General features: G+C 43.6%; 1 protein-coding gene across 4 annotated transcripts; it reads left to right on the top strand.

Annotated features, from left to right (window-relative positions):
- Positions 1-880: 880 nt before the first annotated feature.
- Positions 881-24,808, top strand: LOC120301273 (IQ motif and SEC7 domain-containing protein 2-like). Of its 4 annotated transcripts, XR_005554854.1 has the most exons (14): positions 887-1,294; positions 2,166-2,564; positions 4,964-5,841; positions 9,232-9,393; positions 10,245-10,367; positions 12,375-12,541; positions 15,865-16,004; positions 16,117-16,242; positions 17,037-17,136; positions 17,611-17,772; positions 18,079-18,252; positions 18,982-19,076; positions 19,687-19,736; positions 20,099-20,188. XR_005554854.1 is itself a non-coding variant. In XM_039328290.1 (13 exons), the coding sequence occupies exons 1-13, from the start codon at positions 902-904 to the stop codon at positions 21,146-21,148; spliced, it is 3,924 nt and encodes a 1,307-aa protein (XP_039184224.1). In that variant the 5' UTR covers positions 881-901; the 3' UTR covers positions 21,149-24,808. The 4 variants fall into 4 exon arrangements, 3 of the variants coding, with proteins under 3 accessions (XP_039184224.1, XP_039184227.1, XP_039184225.1); XM_039328290.1 differs by lacking the exon at positions 18,982-19,076 and having other exon boundaries at positions 881-1,294; positions 20,099-24,808; XM_039328293.1 differs by lacking the exons at positions 18,982-19,076; positions 19,687-19,736 and having other exon boundaries at positions 20,099-20,252.
- Positions 24,809-25,262: the final 454 nt, after the last annotated feature.

Below are 25,262 nucleotides of genomic sequence, written 5' to 3'. Positions count from 1 at the left end.
CACAAAGAATTGCTTCTCCTAAAAAAGAAAAACAAACGCAAAACAGTTGGAGTGGATTATATCAAGGTTTAACCCTTACCTTCATATTATTCCTCTGATCTATCAGCCTCCCCCACCCCCATCTCCTGTTCTACATTCAGGAAATACATGCTAATAGAAGCTTCAGGGTCTATTTCTTACTTCAGGAGAATAAGAACAAAATGTTGCTGAGAAAAAATTAATCTAGAATTATTGTGATCACAGGCAGTCCTCACTTACTGATCACAATTGGGACTGACAGATCCATTGCTAAGCAATGCAGTTGCTAAGTGAAATATGTGACCACGCTGGACTTAGAGCATCTGTTCTGCTGTGGTCATTAATTGAAGCACCACATATCATTAAGCACAACATCATATGACCATAACTTGCGACTTCCTGCTGGCTTCCCCACTGACTTTTCTTGTCGGAACCTGGCAGTGAAAGTCACAAATAGTGATCATAGGATGTTGTGCTTAATGACCCAAAAGACACTGCAGTGATCATAAATATATTCCAATTGCAAAGCAGCCAGACCACAATCACATGATTGCTGGAATGCTACAATTTTCGAGATTGATTGTAAGCCTACTTTTTCAGTGCCGTCATAACTTGGAACAGTCAGCGAAGGAGGCAGTCAGTAAGTAAGGACTATCTGTAGTAGGGATTTGTGAAATTTGTTCAATGAAAGAATTTGTGCAACAGATTAATTGTAGTTCTCCATGGCTGAATTGGTCTATAATGTGAGAGAAAGGTACAGTAAATAGTACAAAAGTACAGTATTGATGGATTGCTGCTAAGGGAGTGCAAAATGTTCCATGGAGCCGCCATTCTGAGAAGAAAGTGACTGCTTGCAAGTGCAAAATGGCTGGTTTCAAGCATTATGAGGAGTGTTCTGAGTTCAAAACGGTGTTGGTACACTCTTGATCTCTATGATTTTTTAAAAAAAACCTTTGTTCATTCACATTCATGTAGCCTTTTTTCTCTTTCTTGCAGTGTGGAAGGAGACCCTCCAGGAAGCGAGGCAGGAACTATAGTGGATAGTGTGGGCAGTCAGCCATACCGATGTATCCCTGAGGTGACCAAGGTTGAGCACTATGATTTAGTGCCATCTTCCTCTTCTGTCTGTCACGCTCCGTCACCAGGTCTTCCGTGGGCCCAGCGAGCTCGGCTACAGCCAGCCAGCGTGGCGCTGAGGAAGCAGGAAGAGGAGGATAGTAAACGATCAGCACTATCAGACAGCTATGAGCTCTCAACGGATCTTCAGGACAAAAAGGTATCTGGTCATAGATTGTGCTGAGCTTTGAGAGCACCCTTGCTTCTGGGGTTCCTGATGTGCAGGAATAAGATCCTGTGGCTTGCTTGAAGTCCAGTGAGTCAGCATTAATGTGGGGCATTTTGGGAGTTGTCTGAAGGCTGCAGTAAAGGATTTTGTAGATTCAGTCAATGTGGGAACTATCTATGAAATAGGAAAACATGGTCCCACAAAAGCCTTTAAAAGATTAAAGATCCAATATCTGTAAATTGGAAGGGCAGACAGAGGCAGAAACCCTAAGAAAGAGTGCTTAATACTAGAGCATATGCTTTTCACATGAAGAATTCTGCAGGTCAATGTTTTTCATTTTTGGCAACTTCAAAATGTCTGGACTTCAACTCCCAGAATTCCTCAGCCAACAAGTTGAAGTCCAGACAGCTTAAAGTTACCAAGGTTGAGAAGCACTGACCTACAAACCTTCCATGTGCAAAACACATGCTCTAGTATTAACATATAATATTATGCATCATAATATATAATAGGTTGCCAAGGTTGAGAAACACTGCTGTAGGTCAATCCCCAGCACCTCCAGTTAAAAAACAAGTGAGGGAAAGCCTGTGCCTGAGGACCTGAAGACATAATACTCAAGAGCCATCCCTACACCAATAGGCTGCTTTGGATTGAGCTTGCTTCATGTATTTCTTTGGAGGAAATTGACAATATCTTGTGGCTCCTTTTGCTCTGAGAAAATCCTGCGTGATATCTTGCTCAGATCCCAGCTTTTTTGGCTGTTTGGCTTGTTCTTAGCTTCATGTTCCGATTTTCCTATTCTCCTCACTCATCTCCTTCTTGTCTTTTCCGAATCCCTTCTGCCTATTGATACCCATCATAGGTGGAGATGCTGGAGCGGAAGTATGGGGGCTATTTCTTGAGCCGGCGGGCAGCTCGTACAATTCAAACAGCCTTTCGCCAGTACCGCATGAACAAAAAGTTTGAGCGTCTAAGAAGTTCGGCATCAGAGAGCCGTATGTCACGGCGCATCATCCTGTCCAACATGCGGATGCAATATTCGTTTGAGGAATATGACAAGGCCCAGAATGCCCCTTACTTTGAAGGCAAACCTGCCTCTCTGGATGAGGGCTCCATGGCTACTGCTCGACCTCACCTGCTGGATCATGGCCTTCCCTACGGTGGCTCCTGCCGGGCTGGCTTGGACGGTGTCTCCCTGCATTCCTCTTCTGGAGGCTTCTGCAATGACATCACGGAGCTGGAGGATTCCTTCTCCAAGCAGGTAGTTTTCCCTGAAACTCTAAAACTCTTTGCCCAAATGAGACCTTTTTGTCTTCTCCAGCTTCATTGATGCTTCTTCAGACCTTCCCAAAACCTCATTGTTTCTCTGCTATCAAAGTATCTTCTGCTGCCCCCTGAACTAAGCCAATGCATAGAAGGGGACCCCCAGCCTGTGAGTCTCATGTTTGGCCTGAAGGGCCTTTTCCTTATGCTGCAACTAGGCTCTGCTTCATCTACATAGAAGAGAGGCAGAGGATGGGCAAAACTGCTCTATTTCATCACGGTCCAGGTTTCCACTTCAAAGTAGGCTCAGTTGAAGCTGGCAAAGCTGATGTTTTCATTTGTTTTTGCAGCTCACTTCACCCACATCTTCCCTCCCCCCCCAGGCAAAGCAGCAAGAATTCATTTGCTTATAACCCCACAGGGCAAGCAAAGGGAACCTTGTGTCCTCACAAATCTTCTGCCCCTAATCAGGATGAGCCGTTTTAGAAAAGATAATCCCATTTGGGATTGCATTGGAAGCTGAAACATTTCTTGATTTTTGCCTTGATATTACTTGAGTTTTCAGTTGTAGTGGTTTTTACTTTGTAAGCCTCTTTCAGGAAAAAAAAATGGAAAGAAATGTTGGAAAACTAATGAGTACAACGCCAAGGCTCACTGGTTTGTTGGTTTTGAATATGTTACAATCATAATTCTTAGCCGCAAAGTTTCACCCTCTTATTAGCAGCAAGAATAATTGTTCTGTATATACCGAGACAAGCTATAAAAAATGGATCATGACTTAGCAAATCCCTCGTTGGAATTTCACCTCTACTCTGAAATTCTATTTTACTGACTCTTCCTAGGAACCGCAACTAATTCATACACAGTAGATACTCCTCAGAGAATTAATGGCGTATTTCTGTTGTGGAATGCAAAAGTACAGGGATAACCAATCAAGTTCAGCATCAAATAATTAACATACTTTAGTGTTATTAAAATTATGTTTATAGACTGGTTAACAATCCGAGTTCCTTTTAATACCATTTATGTTAGTTTCTGCTGTTTCACCATGTTAGAACCTCTTCATGCTCTGCCCAGGATTAGATACTCCCAGAGCTTTTTGTACCATGTTTGGGTTGCAAAAACTCGGATGACCATTAAATGGCAGGGAAGAGTTATATCCAGGGGTTGTCTGAGTTTTGCATCTAGGGATTCCTTGGCACAGAAAACAGCCTCTTGAGTCTCATTTAAAAAGCACTGATTTTTAGCCTTGGCAAATGAGTAACAAGATGGACAATTTTTCTGACACGACAACAAAGAGATGATAATGGGCCTAATACTTCTCCCTCAAAATGACTTCTCATATAATGTGTAACAACTACTTTATGGTACTTACTGATCTGGAAGCAATCTCTACTCACTCCAAGTCATAGACTGTTCTGAAGCCTGAAATACTGTGTACCAAATAAGTAAGTTCAGGTAAATTCATAGGTGTCTTTGGGGTTTTTGAATATCTGAATGGAAAATATTTCCATTCTCACTTCATCGTATTATGCTGAATCTTGCAACCGATGGCAATGAAACATTAGCTTCTTTCTCTTGGGTTGCCATTCTGTGTCCCAGACTTACTCATGGAAAGCAACAGCACGAGTTGACATTGCACTGCAGATGACTCCCACCCACCCACCCCCAATAGCACTGAAGGAAATGTCAAACAAAAGTCCTTGCAAATAGGAGAGATTATATGAAAACCTTGTATGGAATCCTATGTTTTCCCAGTTAATGGAAGAAAAACAATATCACAGCAGTACTGAAGAAACTTAGTGTGAATAAAACTATTAACTGCATCTTGCCTATAAATCATGCTTTGGATCACTTGTGTTCACAGATTTCATTTCAGTACATCAATACTATAATGAGCTTGATACTATAACAATTCTGCATTCTGCATTGGTAACTTACTTGTCTTCTCACTGTTGCAGTACCATATGTTTCATAAAAGATTATTCAAATGGGAGTTCATTAATTAAAATAAGGTACAGGATTGATTTAATCAGTAGAGAATTGTTTTTTCCCACTTCTTTCTCACAGTATGTACTGAGCCCCTGTCAGCCTTGCGAGGTAGTCCAGTTAAGAAGCACACCCCAAAGTATTAGATCTATCCTTAGGATAAGGTTACATTAATAGACTCTTGCAAATCTGAAAGCCCATTGTTCCCCCCCCCCCTTTTTTTTTTACAGTCAGAGAAATTAGGGAGGTTCCCCTCTGAGACATTTTCCATGTCCCCATTCCTTCTGCAAACTAATCTGCATCTTATCTGACTGTTGTCCAGTCTGTGGCTCTTCCTCCAGTCTCCCGCACCATTACAGTGTCAAAGAGAATCTGCCCTGGCTGACCTCCTTTTCTGCCTCTCCATAGGTGAAGTCCTTGGCAGAATCGATTGATGAAGCTTTAAACTGCCACCCACTTGGCCAGGAGGGAGGACCTGGTGGCCCCACTTTGGAAAAAAGTGAATCCAAGGAGCAGCAGGGTGACAGTGCTGCCACTTCATTCAGTGATGTCACACTCTATCTGGACGAAGGCGCTCTCACGTCACCCCTCTCTCTGGAGCGCCCCCCCAGCACTGAGCCCCCAGAGCCTGCTCCGGGAGTGCCCCTCCCACCACCCCCCCGGCCGGAGTACTGGGGGGTGCCCCAGCGGGAGGACAACCGGGAGAATGGGGGTGGGAGCCGGCGCAGCACACCTTGCATGGAATGCCGGGACTACCGCCTTCGGGGCGCTCACCTGCCCTTGCTCACAATTGAGCCTCCCAGTGACAGCTCAGTGGATCTGAGCGACCGTTCTGATCGGGGTTCACTCAGTCGGGGGCTCATGTATGAGCAAGATGGCTGCAGCCCCCATGGCACCCTCAAACATCCTGGCGGGCCTGCCCGCTCCCCACACCCACACCGCCATTATCATCCCGAGCAAAGCCAGCCTCCTCCACCTTTGCCCATCCCACCTCCTCAGGCCCCAGGCCGCCTGCCTCCGCCTCCTCCGCCGGACAACTCAGATGGCGACAACGACAGCCTCAACAGCACCACCAACTCCAACGAGACCATCAACTGCAGCTCAGGATCCTCCTCACGGGACAGCCTGCGTGACCCGCCACCACCTGCCCCAGCCACCACAACAACTGTCGGGCCCTGCAAGCAGACCTACCAGCGTGAGACGCGGCATAGCTGGGACTCTCCTGCCTTCAACAATGACGTGGTGCAGCGCCGCCAGTACCGAATCGGCCTCAACCTTTTCAACAAGTATGACTGGTGTGGGCAGAGCGCTATGAGGAAAACAGTAGTTTAAGCATGTTCAGCAGAAGGCTGTGTTAGGCTCCAGGGCTGGTCTGGCTTACAGAGATCCAGCTGGATTTAGCATGGGCAGGGCGGGGGGATGACTTTGAGTAGCTCTTTGACTTGAGGACAGAAGTGCTATGTCAGCTTTGAGTGTTTTTTTCACTTTTGTTTTTTTTGCTACTTAACATCTGTCATCTTTTCTCAGAGAGCTCCAAGTGACATGCTGTACCTGTAGCTAATTTCATCTCCTGTGGATTAGATTATAATGAAAAAGAATGGCTGGCCAGTGAGCTCAGGGGTCAAGGGGCGACTTGAATTTGGATCTCCCTGGTACAAGCCCAGTCTTTATCACCAAGGATGCATTGGGTATATCCCCGTGTCCAACTGTCTTACAGAATTGCTGTGGCCTTCTCTTTGAAGCAAAGCCATTTGACTGAGATCCTTCTGCCTATTGTAACTTCCAAATTGCTCTCCAAAAGATAGGCAGTATGGGAAGACTCTTTTCTTTGTATAGTCTGGATCACCAATGGAGTATATAAATAACACATAAGGAGCAGAATTTAATGGTCTGGGCATCGTCTGAATGAAATATGGTCTACAAGAAATAAACAGGTCACATTATAGAAGGATTTCTGCTGGTCAAAAATTGAATATTTTATGGAGTTTTAAAAACATGGATACCCACAGTATGTATATATATATATGTTGGGCAACAATTCTTAATCTTCACGCATGCAGCCTTCTATTTCTGAAGGTTTTCCTAGAGACACCCAGTAGACAACCTGAAGGATGGTTATTTTAGCAACTGGATTTTACTTGGAATTGTGCTTTCCAAAAATCTGATTCCCTTTCCTTCTCTCATCCCCAAATTTTGAAACATGAGATTTCAATCCTAAATATATAGCATTATCTCCTTTTTACCTATTTCTACTGCTACCTTTTGCTACCTTAATAAAACAACAACAACATGGGCTCTGCTATACCAAACTTAAGCAAATGAATTTTTTTCCAGCCTGATGGTGTAAGATAAATGATAAGGGGAGAGTTTCATCTTTTTAAAGGACAGGACCATTGCCAGTCTGAAGGTGGAGACCTCACCTAATACCTTTCTGTGCCCCTGTTGCTTTTCCCCAGCTATTCCATTTGAGTGGCTGCTTCCTACAGTGTCTATCAGGTCTTTAGGTCAAAGCAAAAGTGATGGTGGAAGGCTTAGGTTTTAGCTACCTCTGGTCCTTAGAGCTTTAATTGCTGTTGAGCCAGACAGCATCTTTATCACTGGCAGGAAGCAGGCTCTTGGGGGCTGGGAAGCCCGCTGTCACATCACATTAACCAGCTGGAATCATGACTCACATTGAAGCCTGGGGCAATGTGCCAGGATAGGAAATCTCTGTGCCCTTCCTCCTGGAGGCGATCCTTGAGCATTTATTTCTGTGTGCATCCTTCAATCTGGCAATTGAGGAATTAGTCTGGTCCATGATAGGGCCTTTTGGTACCTAAGGCAGGAAATCTAAACCTCCCCGAGACTTAAACACAGATTAATAGATGAGGACAACAGTCTGTGAGGAAGTTCTCTGCTCTAAAACCTGTAATCGTGAGCAAAAGCTGCTCATGCCCACAAGTCTAAGCTCACTGCCTCCTGTTGCTTATCTCTTCTCAGCTCAGAGAATTATGTTCTCTGTTTTGGAGTCCTAAGGTTTTAACAGCACCAAGTGGGACATGCAATCCCTGGAGCACCTTTAATTTAATGCCTCATACTTGTCCCTTAAACTATTACATTCTGGGCAATCAGAAAAAAGAATCTGGTAAGGTATGGCTTGGTGGCGCTTGACTGCTTTCCACTTAATTTCTTGTGGATACAGAAATTCCTTGTCTGCCCCTGCCCCCTCCCCCTCCCCAACCACTGACCTCTTTTCAAAAATCTCAAGCATGTGTTTTGGAGAAACAGAGAATGAAAAGGGTGATGCTGACATCTTGTGGCTGTAAGGGAGCTCGGTTGGTGGCAGAATAGACTTCCGGAAGAACAGACTTTAAAAAGATGTTGAATATTTCTGCCTTCTGAGGCCTTCACTGCTCCTTATCAGCTAAGTTACTGAGGCTTCGAGATATCAGATCACAAGCATGGCTGAACAACTTGCCCCCCCATTCCATTTTTTCCAAGCCTCCCCCCCTTTTCTACGTATAGGATCATACTGTGAATATTCAGTGGTAAATGGCAATGTTCAGCCTTATAATCTTTCCTTCCTTATTATTTAAGGCTTTAGAAAACCAATCTCTCACCCCAAGTGGAAAAGGGGGTTTAAAGAATGGCCCTACTTTCTCAAGTGACATCATTAATTATACTAAAAAAATATAATTTATCTAGCAAGCCATCTGAACAGTCCATTTATTTGAAATATTAATACTCTTCTCTTTGACCGAAGTCAGTGTGGAGGTTACTTTCATAGATTCTGGATTTTAGATCCCATCTTCTCCAGCCCTCTGGCTAGCAGCAGCATCTGGAAGGCAGTAGGTGTAAATGGGATGGCTTAATTCCCACCTCACCTACATCTTCTCCCCAGCTCTTTCTTATACCATGTGTAAGTAAGCACACCTGAAGGCTCATCAATCTGTTGCCAACTATGGCAATGAAACCTCATATGTCAGCTTGGTGGGGCTTTCTGTAGCTGCTTTAAAGGAGGAATATCTGGTTCTGCATAATCTCATTTCATAATCTCCTTAATTCAAGGAGAGAAGCAACCTAGAACTAAGGAGAAACTTCCTGACAGTTAGAACAATTAACCAGTGGAACAACCTGCCTCCAGAAGCAGCGAATGCTCCAACACTTGAAGTTTTTAAGAAGAGACTGGATAGCCATTTGTCCGAAATGGTGTAGGGTTTCCTGCCTGAGCAGGGGGTTGGACTCGATGACCTCCAAGGTCCCTTCCAACTTTATTATTATTATTATTATTATTATTATAAATCTAATTCAGTCTTGGATCTGGTAATGTGACCGATGGAATTCAGGGAAGGGATCAAAATGAACGAAAACTCATTAACTCTCTATAATGTTTAGCAAACTGCAATAAATATAACTAACATTCCATAACTAAGGACGCTTTCACTAGCTTTCTTATTCTCCCAGATAAATGATACAAAACTATATCAGGCTGGGCATTCAGGATACTTTCATAGTGAATATCTAGAATTTTAATATACAGTAGAGACAAAGTTATAGTGTTTTTTTGGAAACAGAAGCTTATTTGGAAAAGGGTCAGTGTTTCTTCTCTAATAAAGGAGATGGAAGGAAAATGGGTTTGGGACAAAAGCAATTTCAGGCAAGTATGAATACATGAATTCTTCTCATCCCACTGGCAGGAAACCAGAAAAGGGGATCCAGTATTTAATTGAGAGAGGCTTCTTGTCGGATACGCCGGTGGGCGTGGCCCGATTTATCCTGGAGCGGAAGGGGCTGAGCCGGCAGATGATTGGAGAATTTCTTGGCAACCGGCAGAAGCAGTTCAACCGAGATGTACTTGAGTAAGGAGATCTACACATTTTTCCTTCCCATTGTCACAATTTTGCTTCGTACAGTCCACCTGGACCCTAAGCCTTATGTAAAGCTATAACTTGCTTGTTTTTAATATTAACTTGCTGTTTTCATGCTATTGAAGACAAGAGAACTTTTGTAGAGAATGACTTTAGATTAGATAAAATATTGGCCTTTAGAAAAGAAGACATATTACTTATTCTTAGATATTTTTAAAAGATGTCTGTTGGAAGAGAGAAATGAACAAATTTTACAAGAAAGCAACAATTTAAACATCATCAAAGAAGTAATCATGCTTGCGGAATTTCTCTTTCTGAATGGTCTCTAGAAGAATCAGCTACTAATTTGGGATGTAGTGCATTTTGTGCTGAGAGAAATGGTTAAATAAAGTGATCCATTATTTTCTTTCTTATCCTACAAACTGCTTTTAAAAATTGTGAAGGGATTTCTAAGAGTTTCTTCAAAGTAAGCCTTACTGTTTATATGAGCATTTTAAAGGAAGTATATGGACTTGGAAATGAAGATGGACAAAGGAAGGAATATCCTTATACGTGTGTGTGTGTGTGTGTGTGTGTGTGTGTGTGTGTGTGCATACATGCCTTCAAATCATTGTAGACACCTGGTGACTACCTGGACAAGTCCCTATAGGTTTCTTGGCAGGGTTTTTTGGAAGTGGTGTGTCATTGCCTCCTTCCTAGGGCTGAGAGAGTGACTAGCTCAAGGTCACACAACTCATTTTGTGTCTGAGGTGGGATAAGAGCTCATGGTCTCCCGGTGCTCAACCTTATTTGTACTGAACCAATGTGTCTCTTTTCCTTCCCTGTATTTTTCTGCTTCATAGCTGTGTTGTAGATGAGATGGACTTCTCCAGCATGGACCTGGATGATGCCCTGAGAAAGTTCCAGTCACACATTCGGGTGCAAGGTGAGGCCCAGAAGGTGGAGCGTCTCATTGAGGCCTTCAGGTATGTTGAAGATGGAACCATCTTTCCACAGTTTCCTTTAGCATTTGGAAGTATGAGAGGAGAGATTAGTCTAGAAAACAGACCACAGGCAATAGAAATGTATGGCTTTGTCCAAAAATCCCTGTGAATTTGTATTGTCTATGACCATGCTTGACAGCAACTTGTGCAGCAAATCATATCCTCAAGTTAGCACATGTGATGGTGGCATCGTGTAAATCAGTGGCTTCCAACCTTTTCTATACTCCACATCCCTAGAACGCTTCTGATATATTCTTGCACCCCTTACAAAAGATCAAAACAACAGCAACAAATTATGCATATACACTATAATTTTGAAAACCCACATTTTCTTACCCCCTGGAATATTGTTGAGCACCCCCAGGGAGTGTGAGCACCCCCGGTTGGGAACCCCTGATGTAAATGCTATGATTATGTTTTTGTGTCCCAATGTCTGATGCAACTCCCTAATTTATATTGTTTGCTTAATATCATCATGTATGTTTAGTCATTTGTGTCCTTTGTCCTACTTAGCAAACATTTATGATGCTGGATATGATCAGTGGAAGTTGTAATTCCAATACCTTGGATCAAATTTTGTTCTTCAGCTATCATTCTTGTAGATTTCTTGTTGAGCTTCTGCTAGCCTGCTGGTATATTCAGCTAATTGGTTCTTTCTAATATCAGGCTGGCTGAAGATGTTGGTTTGCTAATAATGAAAGGGAATATTGGTGTATTGATTCTTGTGCATAGGTTTTATAGACACAAGTCTCCTAGGTGTGCAGGCTTATTTCCACAGTGTATAAAACATGTTGTGATATGTTTAATATGTCTGCCTGTCTGCCTGTATCTATTGGCATCAGTCTCATCCACTCAGTCCATTTATCAGAGTAGAATGCGAATGTATGAGCCTGACAAAACCATCTACTCTCACACTGAAAGGATGCTCACGGTAAAAAAAAACAAAAAACAGCAGTCTTTTTTCCATTGTAGAGAAATACAATGCACCACAGGCCAGCGTGTGATAAGATTTTCAGCCAATCATCTTGAATAAGTGAAGTAATTTGTCAGGCTTAAGGTGAAGAACTTAGTCTTTAAGAATACCATAGCATGTCTTATTTCTTTTGCTACCACCAGCTGCACTTTTATGAAATAATTGCAGGACTGGAGAATTTATTTTAAGAAGCAGAGATCAAGAGAATTGGACAGAATAATGAGGTGTAGTTCACATGGGAAAGCATGTTCAGAAATGGAGCTTAACTCCCTAAATACTGGGAGCAGCCTTGAGAATATGAGCTTCCTCTCTATGGATCAGTCCCTCCCTCCTCATTTGTCTTACTTGCCTGGCATTCACACTTAGTGAAACACCTTCACAAAATCTCCCCCTTTTTAAAATATTGCTAGAATTCCCTTCTTCGGTGGAAAGTATGAAGTCAGGTTTTGGAGTGACTCTGGAATTCCTGGTTAAGTTAAATCAAAATGCTGCAGATATAAAAGCACAATTTGTTACAAGTCTGTTGTTAGTAATCTCCATTTTCCTTCACCTCATAGATAGTCAGTATTCATTTCTAACTAATGGTTGCATGGTTTACCAGGCACTGGTGTTTCAGCATTGTTTCAGCCACTCATAGTTTCCCTGAGATGGGTGGCATATAAATTTAACAAATTACCAATTAATATTTGAATATATTAATACATGAATCAGTTGGTAAGGCTGTATTAATCAGATTAATCAAAAGATTCATGATCTAAATTTTCAGTCGATTAGCATTACAAAAATTGATTTTATATCTTAAAACTGATAAATAGGTTAATATGCCCATATATTTATATATTACCTGCAAATTCATGGCTAAAGGTTTATTTAGATATTCAAATAGTATCTATGACCAATATTTTTTAATGGTGGGCTATGGCTTGAGCCCAATGTACCGTTCATGAGAACTGAGAAGTGCGTTTCCATCTGAATTGTTTGCTTCTTTGTCATAACCTCAACCCGATTTCTTCCAGCCAGCGCTACTGTGTATGCAATGCCCCATTGGTGCGCCAGTTTCGGAACCCTGACACCATCTTCATCTTAGCTTTTGCCATCATCCTTCTCAACACTGACATGTATAGCCCCAGTGTCAAAGCAGAGAGGAAGATGAAGCTGGATGACTTCATCAAAAACCTGCGGGGTAAGTAAGAATCCTCTTTTTTTAAAAAAAAGTCTCTGGAATTCCCAACATCTTTGCTGCTGTTGCTTCTTTGCTTTTCTTTTGATTCCCATGCAGAATATATGTCATTCACTGCTCTCTTCAGTCTGTACTTATGTGTAATTCTGTGGGAGCTCAGAAAATGGTGAACTGGTGAATGCACCATTTGGTTTCTGAAAGTTTTTAGTTTTCTTTTCTTTAGAGGTGACTCAACAATACTGGACTATGAAAAAATAATAAATAAAAGTAAAGAATAAGCAAATTGTTATATCATTTTTGCAGATGACATCAAGTTGGTGGGAGGAGTAATATCTTAAGGAGTAATATCTTAAGGAACAAAATCATGATTTGAAATTATTTCAGAAGGCTTGAACCTTGGGCCTTAAACCCAGCAATTTCTTCCTTGTTCTCAAAGCTGAGAATACATACTTGCAAGTTTGTGAGCAAGTTTGGTAAAATCTCAGAAGCTAGAGAGATGCAAGAAAAGGTTGCAGCAATTTTGGAGACATGACTTCAGTGCCATTAATTATTGCAAATGATTAAGATAATAAGAAATTAATTACATGGCAAGAAAGAGATTGCGCATTCCAGACTTCTGCTTGTTTTGGTCCAAAATTTATAATACCTAGACATAATTTGTCAATACTTTAATACAAGCTACTCAAAGCTTTGGGTATGAAAATAGTAAGGTGTCATCTTAAACATTGCCTCTCCTTTTTCTTTAGAGGTGACTCAGCAATAATGAACTATGAAAAAACAAGAAAATAAAAATATATAAAAAGCAAATTATTATAATAAATTTGCAGATGACTTCAAGCTAGGGGAAATAGCTAACACCTTAAAAAGCAAAATTGTGGTTCAAAAATATTTCAGAAGGCTTGAATATTGGAACAAATCTAAGTTGTTCATCTGTGTAGGAAAATTCAGATGCAGAGATACAAGATTGAAGAGAACCTGCTTGAGGGCAATGTATATGAGAAGGTCTAAGGGTCCTAGTGGACCCCCAATTGAGTATAAGCCAGCAACGATGCAGCAGTTCAAATGACTGATACAATCTTAGGCAGCATTGCATCCAGACTGTGGGATGTAATCATACCTTTGTGCTCTGCATTGATTACTCCGCATTAGGAGTACGGTGTTCAATTCCGGCCACTGTGTTTTGAAAAGGACATGAAGAAGGTGAAGCAAGGAGAATTATCAGGACAATAAGGTCTCTGGAAACTAAGGAATGGAAAAAAAAACCAGTTACAGTCATGTTTAGCTTCCAAAGAGAAGACTGTCCAGTGAAAAATAGAAATGATTAGCCGTCTGTTGAAACTGGAGATAGAACAAACACTGACTTTTGTTATTTTAAAAAAAAAGATTAGGCTGAATATTTGGAAGAATTTCCTAATGGTAAGAAATGTTAAGCAGCTGAATATTCTATCTGGAACAGTGGTGTCCTGCTGCAAGTTTTTAAAGAGCTGGATGGTCAGCAGTAGTGGATGATTTATAAGGTTCCTTCCAGCTGTCACACTGTATGATTATATGTAACTCATTACCATGAGCAAAGCTACTACCAGTTTCAATTAAAATGGTAAGGAAGTACAACCTGAACTCAATGGTATGATTTATTTCAAAATAGAAATTGATATTGTTTTGATCAAATGCTTTTTAAATGATTTTTTTAATGAAGATCAATTTGGATTAAACATAATAGCCAGAATATTGTGGACTGAAGAACAGCTTCGGTTGACAGACCTCTGTTTTCCATAATAGAAAAAGTTGCCCAGATCATGTTTCTGGGGAATGTTTAGGACCTAGAATTTTCTGGATTATGAACAAATGTTGCCCAGGGCTGAATTGGATAGGATTATGATTATTATGTCTGGTGGCATGGTCAACCAGATGTTTACACTGGATCTGGCACTTTTATCCACCTATCGAATCCTTCCCAAGGACCTGAGATAGGCAGATGTTGTTTGATGGTATAAAAGGTATCATCAAAGGATGTAAGCTATTTCAAGAGAAACTGTCTTTTGCAATTGACTGGTGGTGATTTTGTCAATGCCAATAATGTTTAAGAGTTAGCCGTTGCAAGAAGAGCAGATAGAACTGAAGTGTTTTCCGGTGAGACAGATCTATCAGGGCAACCTGGTCTACCCAAATATGGGATGGACTATACTGCTTCCGCTTTTGCCTTTTAGCCCCAATCTAGGAGCCTTCACAGGCACTCGCATTCTGCGACAGACTATGTGTTAAATTTTAAATTTACTGACAAAGAATTAAAGGGAGACTAGTATGAGAGCTAAATAGCTCGAAATTGCTAGCTGATGAGAACTAAATAGTTCGAAATAGCTATACTAGTCTCCCTTTAATTCTTTGTCAGTAAATTTAAAATGTAACACACAGAACTGACTATAAACAACAGCATGAGAAAGCAGCAGCAATGGTGCACTGGAATATCTGCAAGAAATACTATTTGCTTGCAAGCAGGAACTGATGGACCATAAAATAGTGAAAATAATAGAAAGTGAAGAAGCTACAATACTCTTGAACTTTAGACTTCAAACAGACCTGCCCCATAACACCCCAGACTTAACCATTGTCGATAAGAAAGACAAAAAAGTGTAGATAGTAGATGTGGCAGTAACTGGAGACAGATTAGGAGAAGGAACTGGGGAGAAAAATCACAAAATGCAAAGACCTGCAAATAGAAATAGAACAAAGAAAGCAAAGAAAGAATCAATAGTCATAGGCGCCTTGGATGCAATTCCAAAGCAGCTATTTATTGTTATTTTACTGTAGGCTGTTTGGTGGCAGTATATATTCTCACAGTTCCCAATATGGGAATTGTACTAGCCTAACTTTCAGGGCTGTTGCAGGCTTTGAAAATGATATATGGGTTTATTTTGAACAATTTTTTGCGTGTGAAAAATGCTTTTTTGTCAGTATGCAATCTATGGGGGCCATGTGGTGGCAAAGGACAGGTTTGAGATAAATGGTGCAAGAACAAAGTCACCACTTATTACATAGGTCATTCATTTTCATTTTCTCTTTGTGGCACTTGTTGCTCCCCTTCCCTTTTTTCCCCTCTCCCTCCCTAATGATATGCTGCCAGGGACCTGTGAAATAAAATCTTGCCAGAGATCTGAATGAATTTCTTGCAAAAATTCATTTTTTAAATTACACTGAAGCATAAGGCTGTGACTGGCCTACAAGGCCTAAAACATACAATAGTATGCTATGTGGTTACGGTATTATTAGGCAGACTAAATGTGGCCTTTCTGTTCTCTGTTGACTCCCCCTCTTGGTTTCTTTGCCAGGGGTTGATAATGGGGAGGATATTCCCCGTGACCTCTTGGTAGGGATTTACCAGCGGATACAGAGCCGAGAACTGCGCACCAATGATGATCACGTTTCTCAGGTCCAGGCAGTTGAGCGCATGATTGTGGGCAAAAAGCCGGTGAGTGGAAGCTGTCTTCAGGGATGGTCGACTGTGGTTTGCAAAGAGAGCTTTCCCAAGCACTTATTTTCCAGATCTGTTCCCAGCATGTTCTTCCTCTCTATCCCACCAGGTTCTCTCTCTGCCCCATAGGCGCCTGGTGTGCTGTTGCCAGCTGTATGAGGTCCCCGATCCCAACCGGCCCCAGAGGCTTGGCCTGCACCAAAGGGAAGTCTTCCTCTTCAATGACCTCTTAGTGGTAAGGTCAAGGGGGGGTGAGGGAATTCAGCTTCTTTGGGAAGAGATAGAGTTGGGAAAGTTTCTGTCTTCTCATGCAAAAGTTTTGAAAAACCCAGGTGATGAAAGGCTTGGAACAAGATGGGCGTTGTTGAGAAGCAAAGGGGCCTAGACAGGCTCTGTTTCTATCAAATTGGGCCATTTGCCGGCTTGCCACATCCTGGATCTCTTTTTCTCTTTTGCCTATCTAGTTGAGCCAACGTCACAGAGGAAATACTGAGAGTATTTCAATGCTGGAGATAGACTGATGGATTAGAATAATGAAAATGGGCTTTCTGGTAAAACTGCTTACTGGGAAGGAAAGAGGCCTTTTAAGAAGAAAAGATAGACATATAAACGAAATTTTAAAAATTTATGCCCATTTGAAAGGCGTTTGACTGGTAGTGCCATCATAGTGTTGTAAAATTATTGTTTTTTAAAAAGCAATTTAAAAGTTAGAATTTCAAAGCTGTGTCTGAGAGGGATATCAACGAGAGCTTCCACCATGCAGCTACATCCCAGTTTGCTGTGAAAACCTGTGATGAATTAGACACTCATTTTGTACAGTTTATGACTAATGTGAGATGAAAATACTGGACTGACTCATGTGGCACTTTCTTTAAAAAGTTGCTAGAGTCAATTGCGTCCAGCCATATGAAAAGAGATTCCGTTTTATATCTTTAGTATTACATAAATGTATACGTTATTTTTTCAGTGAGTTGTAGATTAGGAAATGAAGCATGGCGGTTGACTCATGGTTCTCTCTCCTCCATTTAGGTGACAAAGATTTTCCAAAAGAAGAAGATCCTTGTGACCTACAGTTTCCGCCAGAGCTTCCCACTTGTTGAGATGCAGCTACAGCTCTTTCAGAATTCCTGTGAGTGTCCCTGCCCAAATTCCCAACTGGGAGGCCTTATAGTCACCTCTCTCTGGGCTCAGACTCCATGATACGTTACTACTTGCTCCTATTATAATCTATCTCCTTCTCCCCATCTTGATCCTTTAAGTCCCCTTTAAAGAAGAATTGTTGGACCTTCAGTGCCTCCTACAGCAACAACAGAGTCATTGGATCCCCTACCTACCCAGACCTTTCTTGCCCTGTGCTTTCCAGGCAGGCTGAGAATGCAATCCAAACTAGCCTGGAATTGTCCAGCTGGGGCAGGCATGTTTATCTTCCCTGCTGTGAGCCAGCTTTTGAAGGGCCTTTGTTCTTTGCTGTTATATATCCTTCAGTTCTTCATTCTTGGGCTAACCTTCAGGAATATTCCATCACTCTGGCCCATTTCATGATTGCCATCCTTGCTTTGCCACAGACTCCTCATCACCCATCATCTGACTTTCTTCCAACCAGATTACCAGTACGGGATTAAACTACTCTCAGCTGTCCCCGGTGGGGAACGAAAAGTCCTGATCATCTTCAATGCCCCCAGTCTGCAGGATCGATTGCGCTTCACAAGTGACCTGCGGGAGTCCATTGCTGAAGTGCAAGAGATGGAGAAATACCGTGTGGAATGTGAGTGAAGAACTGCTGTGGTCCAGATTGTTATTACAGGGAATGTATTTGAAAATGGGCAAGTACTTGAAAGCTTAGAAGTGAGGTGGGAATATTGCATAAGCTACCTGTGTTTAGAAGTTATTGTCCTTCCATCTGGGAGGATATTTCACAAATATTCGTGGTACTTCTCTATTATTTCCAAACGTAGCCTTTGCATTGCGCCATTATAAATCCGAAATGGGGTTGCTCTGTCACTCAAGGCTGAGGCACCATCCTAAGATCTGTAAATAACCAGTCTGCTTCTGTCTTATTCTTCCATCACAGCGGAACTTGAAAAACAGAAAGGAGTAATGCGCCCCAACGCCTCTCCTTCTTCTGGGCCTAAGGACACCATGAATGGCACCCTGACCCGGAGCAGTCTAGAGGATGCCTATACTATGGGAGAGGGCCTGAAGAGAAGTGCCCTCAATAGCTCCCTGCGTGACCTCTCTGATGCTGGTGAGGGACAGGGGTTCAGGACTCTAGGTTCTCTCTATGGCTCTAGGAGAAGAGACCGTGGGAGGCTCAGGGCTGGGATGAAGATCAGGAAAGAACCAGAATTTCTCCATTTATGCTGAGGAGAACCTAAGAGGAATATCACCAGATTCCACGAAACGGAAATGTGTGGCAGAATGTAGCAGATGACATCATCAGTCTCCTGGAGGCCTCTCTAGGAATGCAGCTGGCAATGCATAGTTGCCCTTCTGGTATCCAGGTTCTGGGTTCCAGAATTTGAGCTAATATATGCATTTGACAGGATCTGCCGGGACAATTCCTAACTGTATTACTTCAGGTTTTGGATTGAGCGTGGACAACTATTTTGGGGAAGCCAAGGGCCACAGTGAGCAGAGCTGTGGCTCTTGGCTAAATCAACAGACTTGAGATTTCTTTTTTCGGTTTTCCGGGATTGGCAGAGGGGGATTTAAAGTGTTCTTGTTTAAAACTATGAAAAGCCTCTTTTGTAGCTAACTATGAATATACATACGCTACCTCAAAATGGTGTGTTACTGTTCCACCAGGTTTTGGTAGCATTTGTGGGCTTGTGGGGTCCTGGCTGTTGACTGGCCACCTCTGCTTTAAATGGTTGTTTACTTCAGATGCTCTCTTACGAACAACAGAAATCCCTGCAAGTAAAAAAAAAAAAATAGGGAGAAATTCAGACTGAACCTTTCTCCCTTGGCTTCCTAGGTTTCTACTTGCAGGAAGATTTTGCATGAGGGGAGTTTTTCAAGATGGAGCACCCATCACCACCTTTAAGCTGGAGCAATGCAGCCAAGGACAAGGTTTTAGCATTTGAATTTGTTAAAACTGGCTCTGTCACAGCTCTCTTAAAAACCCAGCTCCATTCAAACTTAATTCCATCCCAGAAATCAGTTTATCTCCAAAATATAATTATTATGGCTCCCTCTACTGTTTTTTTTTTAAAACACCCTTTATGTCTGGAAGAAGATTTCCATCATTTACTTCTCTTCCATAAAACTGATTCAGGAATAAGAAATCCTCAGGATTTTGGAATGTTAAGAATTTATCAAATAGCTGGTGAATGGATGGATGGATCTCTTTCTCTCTTCCGAACTTTGAGTGAGGAAGAAATGTAGTTGCACTCTGAGTCTCAGGAGGAATGCAGAGGTCGGAGGTGATGGGTGCACGATAGCTGTGTACCCCGACCCAAGTAATTGTACTGCAGTAGAAGAGGCTTGCTATGTACTAAAATGAGGTGAACAAGGGCAAGACACTCTGTTTCCCTCTTTTCCTCTGCTAACTCTGCCTTTGCTCTGCTGCTCTGCTTTGGTGGGATGGGATGGGGGCACTTTCTTCCCCCTTCAGAATGGAGGGTTGGCGCAAAGGGAAAGGGGTGAAGTTCAGGTCTCGCTAACCCCTGCTCTGTTGCAGGCAAGCGGGGCCGCCGTAACAGCGTGGGATCCTTGGACAGCACAATTGAAGTAAGTGGGCTAGAGGAAGAGCAGCCCAGGATGGGTGGAGGAGGGAGGAGAGGGATGCAGGTGGGGTCCCTCCGTCCTTCTCCCGCTTTCTGCCTTGCAGCTTCCGTCTCTTCTTTTCTGTCCACCTCCAGAGGGAGGCCAAAGAGCATGTGAATCCTTACCTTGCTGTGGGAACCTTGGCTTCCTTTCCCAGACCTTTTTAGTTTAATCTGAGCCATGCCTGCCTGAGCAAATCTAGGGAAGTCCAGACTGTCGGCCTAGGGGGGCTTACAGACACCGGTTGTTTAATGCCCCATCTTTCTCTCCCTTCTCTTCCTCTCTTCCTCTTCTGCCTTTCCACCCATATCCCTTGTGTCCTCCAGGGGTCTATCATTAGCAGCCCACATCCCCATCAGAGGGTGCCGCCACCACCTCCTCCAGAGGAATACAAGCCCCAGCCTCGGCCCCCCTCGAACTCGTCCTCCTTCCTGGGCTCCCTGTTTGGCAGCAAGCGTGGGAAGGGCCCTTTCCAGATTCCCCCTGGCCAGGTCTCGGCATCCTCCTCTTCAGCGTCTTCGTCCCACCATCATCTGCCCCAGCACCACCCACATCACAGCCACCCCTCTCTCCCTGATGTCGGCCAGTCTAAGCTGCAGGCGCTTCATGCCCAGTACTGCCATAGCCCCTCTGCCCAGCCCCCACCCCCCTATCCCCAGCAGCCCCCGCCCCCCCAGCAGCCAGCTCCCCCACCCCCACCTTTGGCCCTGCCCTCCAACCCTCTGCCACCTCAGGTCCAGCGGTACCACCATTCCCAGCAGCCTCCTCTCTCGGCTCCCCCTCAGAAGCAGGCAGTGCCCGCTTTCCCGACACCACAACCCCACCACCACTACACTCTTGGTCGGCCTGGGCAGCAGAAGCGCCACCAGATGCCTGCTGCCGCTTCCCAGCACCCTCCCTTCCCTCATGGGCGCCAGCCCATCTCGCCGTTGCCCCTCTACAGCCCTGCCCCTCAGCATGCCCTGGCCCACACCTACCCCCAGCAACTGCATCAGTCAGGGGTCACTGGGCAGCACACCCTGCACAGGCAGCAGGCCCCAAAGCACTTTATTTTCAGCCATCATCCCGCACAGCTCCTACAGCGACCTCCTCTGCCCTCTGGCATGGGACCATATCCTGGGCATCATGGCCATCCGCCACACCACAGCCAACCCCCAATGCCCCCACCTCATTCTCCCATTCCCCCGCACCCTTCTTATCCACCTCTTCCCCCTCCATCGCCCCATACGCCTCTCAGCCCCCACTCTCCAGCCGCTCCTACGTCCCCTCTGGCCCAGCACATGCCCATGCACCAGGGGGGTCCTCCAGCCATGCCTGCTCAAGGGCCCCCAAATCCCAAGCCTAAGCCGGTCAACAGAATCAGCACCGTTGTGTGAGCAGCTGCCACCACAATGGAACTGATAGCAGATCTATAAATATATAAATAACAGAGCTTGGGGCCTCCCCTGTTCCAGCCGAAGTGATGGGGAAGGATGGAGGTCAGGAGGGTGTCTAGATTTTATGGCCATTCCCTTTCCTCCTCCCCACTCCACATCCCATCCCTCTTTTTCCTAGGATCAGAACTGAGAGAGGGCATCCCTTGGAAAGGAAGAAAGCCTGGACCTGCAACGCCGCACGTGGCCTGAGGGGGGTACAGCTTCATATGGGCTTTGCTTTTGGGAGCTCTGCCTCTTTTCCTTGCGGGTCATCTGTCCTCACTCCTACCATCTTTTTCTGAGCATCTGCGGACAGCAGGGTAGTTTTGTGGTGACCGTGGATGGCAAAAGCATAAGCTGCAGTGTCGTGGAAAGCAAGTTTCTGTTTGTGTTGTCTTAGGAGTATGGCCAAACAGGTAAAATTTTTCATCCCAACTTTTAGTAACATTTGTGTGTTTGGGAGCAGCAAATTCTTTTCTGATAGCATCACTTCATGATGGGGTGATGGGAAGGAAGGAAGGAAGGAAGGAAGGAAGGAAGGAAGGAAGGAAGGAAGGAAGGAAGGAAGGAAGGAAGGAATCAGTCATATGGTTTTGCTACATGCTCCCATTGTCAGAAGTGGGCAGAGGTAATCATAGTACCTGCTGTATGTGGGATACCAGCTAGTCTCCCAGGCAATCTTGCCCAGTGTGTTGGTTTCTAATGTGCAGAGGAAGTTGTATAAAGGACTTTCATATTTTAAGCTGCTCAGATCCTCTCTCCAGAAAGCACTAATCCAAACAAGACTTTTCAGAAGTCTTTTTTCTTCTTTCTCTTTTTTGTTGATAAGAGGGAAAGCTTTGTCTTTTAAAAATTTTAATAGGTAGCAGATAGTCCCTATGGCTGCCTTCTATGTGTCACGTTTAAACTGCAAATGGCATTTATGAATCCTGCTTTCTAATGTAATTTTTACTCAGAAGAATGACTGAAGAAGAATCTCTCATTTTTTACCCCAAAACATGTTTTTAATCTGATTAACCCAGATTTTAATAGGTCTTGTGGACCATGAACTTACTTTTCCTCATTGCAAACAGCCCTAGTGCATGCAGAAAATGGAACAGAGTTCTAAAGACAATAGGTGAAGCTTTGGGGCTACATACACTATTTTGTTCACTGTCAAATTCTGCAAAGTGGCACAGAAAATGTGCGTGCAGAAGACGTACAGCAGGAACCAGGAGTTTAGCCCTTCTCAAGCCTGCCATTTTCACCTTGCAAGTCCTCATAAGCCTCCATTTTTCCCAATGATCTGTCCTTATTTGGGGAAAAGCAGCCCCTTTTGGAATAAGCAAGCAAGGAAAAGATCATATTGCCCATTCTCACCTATAATGTTTTTATTGCCATGACTTGACAGCAGTTGGAGTCAGTTTTATTTAATACCCACTTTCAAACCCCTGGCTGTGACATGGAACTGCTGCGGTGTTAAGCAACTGTTTTTGCTGAGTAACTTCTGACTTTGATATTAGTGCTGATGGGAGTAGGCCTTCCTGTCCCTAACAAGGGGGGGGTTCATTACCACAGGGAAAAAAACTCAAGCAGGTGCTTTATTATATCTGAAAAGGCAATATCTACACCTACCTACACAATGCCCCTTGCGCAGGTTGCTCCTCAAAGATGCTTCTGGGTTTTGGTGTCCTAGATACCTTCAATCGGTCTTCCCTCTCTTGCCCTTCTAGTGTCACCAATTACTAGACAAATACTTTGTATTTTGGAAAATAGGCTCTTCCTCTTCAAAGCTGTCTTACCTGTTGACTTGCTCCATAGAGAGAAAGAAACATCTGTCAGTCACCTGCAGCGTGTGGAGATGATGAGTCCTTGGGGCCCCCTACTCTTTTGGGGAGGCGATGAAGAGAGGCTGTCTTGGTAATTTGCACAGTTTGTGAGTTTCTGCTGTTTCAAGTAGAGAAAGGAAAGAGACTCGGATGGGAGATGTGAAGGATCTGTGGGGAAGAGACGAGTCCAAAGTATGGAGAAGTCTGGGACATGGGAAGGGAATGTGTCCTGCCCTCTCGGTTCTTATTCATAAAGGGCTATTTTTACTCCCTTCTTCTCCCCACCCCTGCTCTGGGGTTTGCACTGAATCTGTTTTTAAAGATACAGACTTCTATATTCTTGGGCTTTCTAAACCCACCCCCGATTGAATTGGAGAGTGGAGAGTAAACTGTTGTGATCTCTTCTCTCCTAAATTGATTTTTCATCCAGTCAGTGCATTAATGCCTGGTAATGAGGAGGCAGAGTAGGATTCTCTCCCAATTAGTTCCTTTGGGAAGTTAGATGCACTTTAATCCCTGTGCGCTGTGTTTCCAGAAAAAGATGGCATCCGGTTTCTGCTGTCCCAAATCAAGCTTATGGGGCACATCCAGACCTCACCTTCTTCCTTCCCTCGAGGTGCTACGTTGTTCTGCCACTCACCTACCTTGCCTAGTAATGTTAGAGGTGAGCTTCTTCTAGGTTCTTCTGGTTTTAGCTTTGGACAAAGAGAGAAAAGGCTGGATTAACGATATCAAGTCATCATTTCAGAAAGTTAAAGAAATGATGCCTGAATTAACAGTGCCTGTTTTTATATTTTTAAGGATATGCTATGGATTTTGGATGGAAGAAATTATTTTATTGCTTAATAAAAATGCAAAGAGGTGCTCCCCAGATTTCTAATAATAGAAGCACACTATTTTCCCCCCCCTAGCTTAGGAAAGTAGAGCAGTGACCCATGCTAAAATTCAGACTAGCCACCTCTGAAGGTTAGCTCTACTGGCTGCAGAAATTTAGGCTAGCCTCAGAGGTTGCCCAAGCTAAAAATATTTCATCCAGCTGGCCGCACCCGCTGCCCTCTTGATTCTCTGAATTACAACTGCCATCTTCCCCAGTCAGAAGTAGGAAGATTATTGCTCAGTCAGTGATAACAGAGAACATCAGGGAGGAGAAGCTGGGCTTAATGGCTTGCTCTGGCCTGTATAGGCTCTGCTCAGCTGCCCCGTTAAACTTCCAGAAATGACTGCTCTAAGGGGAGCCAGCTGAGTGAGGTGAGATTTCTCTCACTCTTTTGAGGAAGGGGGAAGACTAGGAGAGGAGCAAATGGTAGGAGGCTTAGGGTTTCTTGATTCCTACAGATTGGAAGCACTAGGCTTCATTGCCCTCTGCCGACCAATTATGCTCCACAGCCTTGAGAGGGAAGCCAGGAATCTTATCAGGTGGCAGCTCAGGCCTCTGTGTGCCACCCTGCAAAGTCCTGGGTTCCTCTTCTCCCCCACATAATAACCCGTGTCAGGTCTTCCCACCCTGTGCCCCACCCCCGAGCATGCACTTTGTCCCTGCCCTGCACTGCACTTCCTGTGTTGGGTTTGTTGCTGTACAGATTTCCATGTATATAATATATATTATAAATACCAGCCTTTACGAGGGGGGTGGTGTCTCCAGCCCATGTATTTTCTATAGCATGGGGCTTTCCCTCTGCCCCTTCTCTCAGATTGACTGTATTTTTGTTTCCTTTCCTTCTCACCCCCCCACCCAATCAGTTCCACTTTGTATATATGAAAATGTATATTTGATGCTTCATAAATTGATCAAATGTCCTTGCTGTGTGAAAAAGCGTTGTCTTGTCCATTATTTGTCTACCTTATCAGCCATGTAGCAACTTGACAGCCTGTGAAGCTTGATTCAACAGACCTTCCACCCTTCAGACGCCAGCCAGCCACGAGCTTGCTTTTAGTAGCATTTTCCACTTAAGTTATAAATTATTCCCCTGCAGGCTGTAGGAGAGCAGCACCTATTAGATCAGTGTTTCTCAATCTTGACAATTTTAAGGCATGTGGACTTCAACTCCCAGAATTCCACAGCCAGCAATGCTGGCTGTGGAATTCTGGGAGTTGAAGTCCACATGCCTTAAAATTGTCAAGGTTGAGAAACACTGATCTCCCTCACAATAATCCTTACATGTGTGCAGCTTTTCTAAGCCCAGTCTGTCTTTTGGGAATGAACCTGCACCTACAAGCAGAAATGGTTACCATCCAGAAGGGCAGAAGCGTCAAGCCACCTGTTCACA

The sequence above is a fragment of the Crotalus tigris genome, unplaced genomic scaffold (assembly GCF_016545835.1).
Source record: "Crotalus tigris isolate CLP2741 ecotype Arizona unplaced genomic scaffold, ASM1654583v1 scf7180000024375.2447938, whole genome shotgun sequence".
NCBI classification, from domain to species: domain Eukaryota; kingdom Metazoa; phylum Chordata; class Lepidosauria; order Squamata; family Viperidae; genus Crotalus; species Crotalus tigris.
The sequence above is the reverse complement of the archived record's forward strand: the minus strand, read 5'-3'. Positions and strand labels throughout refer to the sequence as shown.

Coding starts and splice junctions, on each gene's coding strand:
- LOC120301273 (XM_039328290.1), top strand. CDS start 902: ATGAGGAGTGTTCTGAGTTCAAAACGGTGTTGGTACACTCTTGATCTC. Junction 5,842..9,231: donor GGCCTCAACCTTTTCAACAA/GTATGACTGGTG, acceptor TCCCACTGGCAG/GAAACCAGAAAAGGGGATCC. Junction 18,253..19,686: donor GCGTGACCTCTCTGATGCTG/GTGAGGGACAGG, acceptor GCTCTGTTGCAG/GCAAGCGGGGCCGCCGTAAC.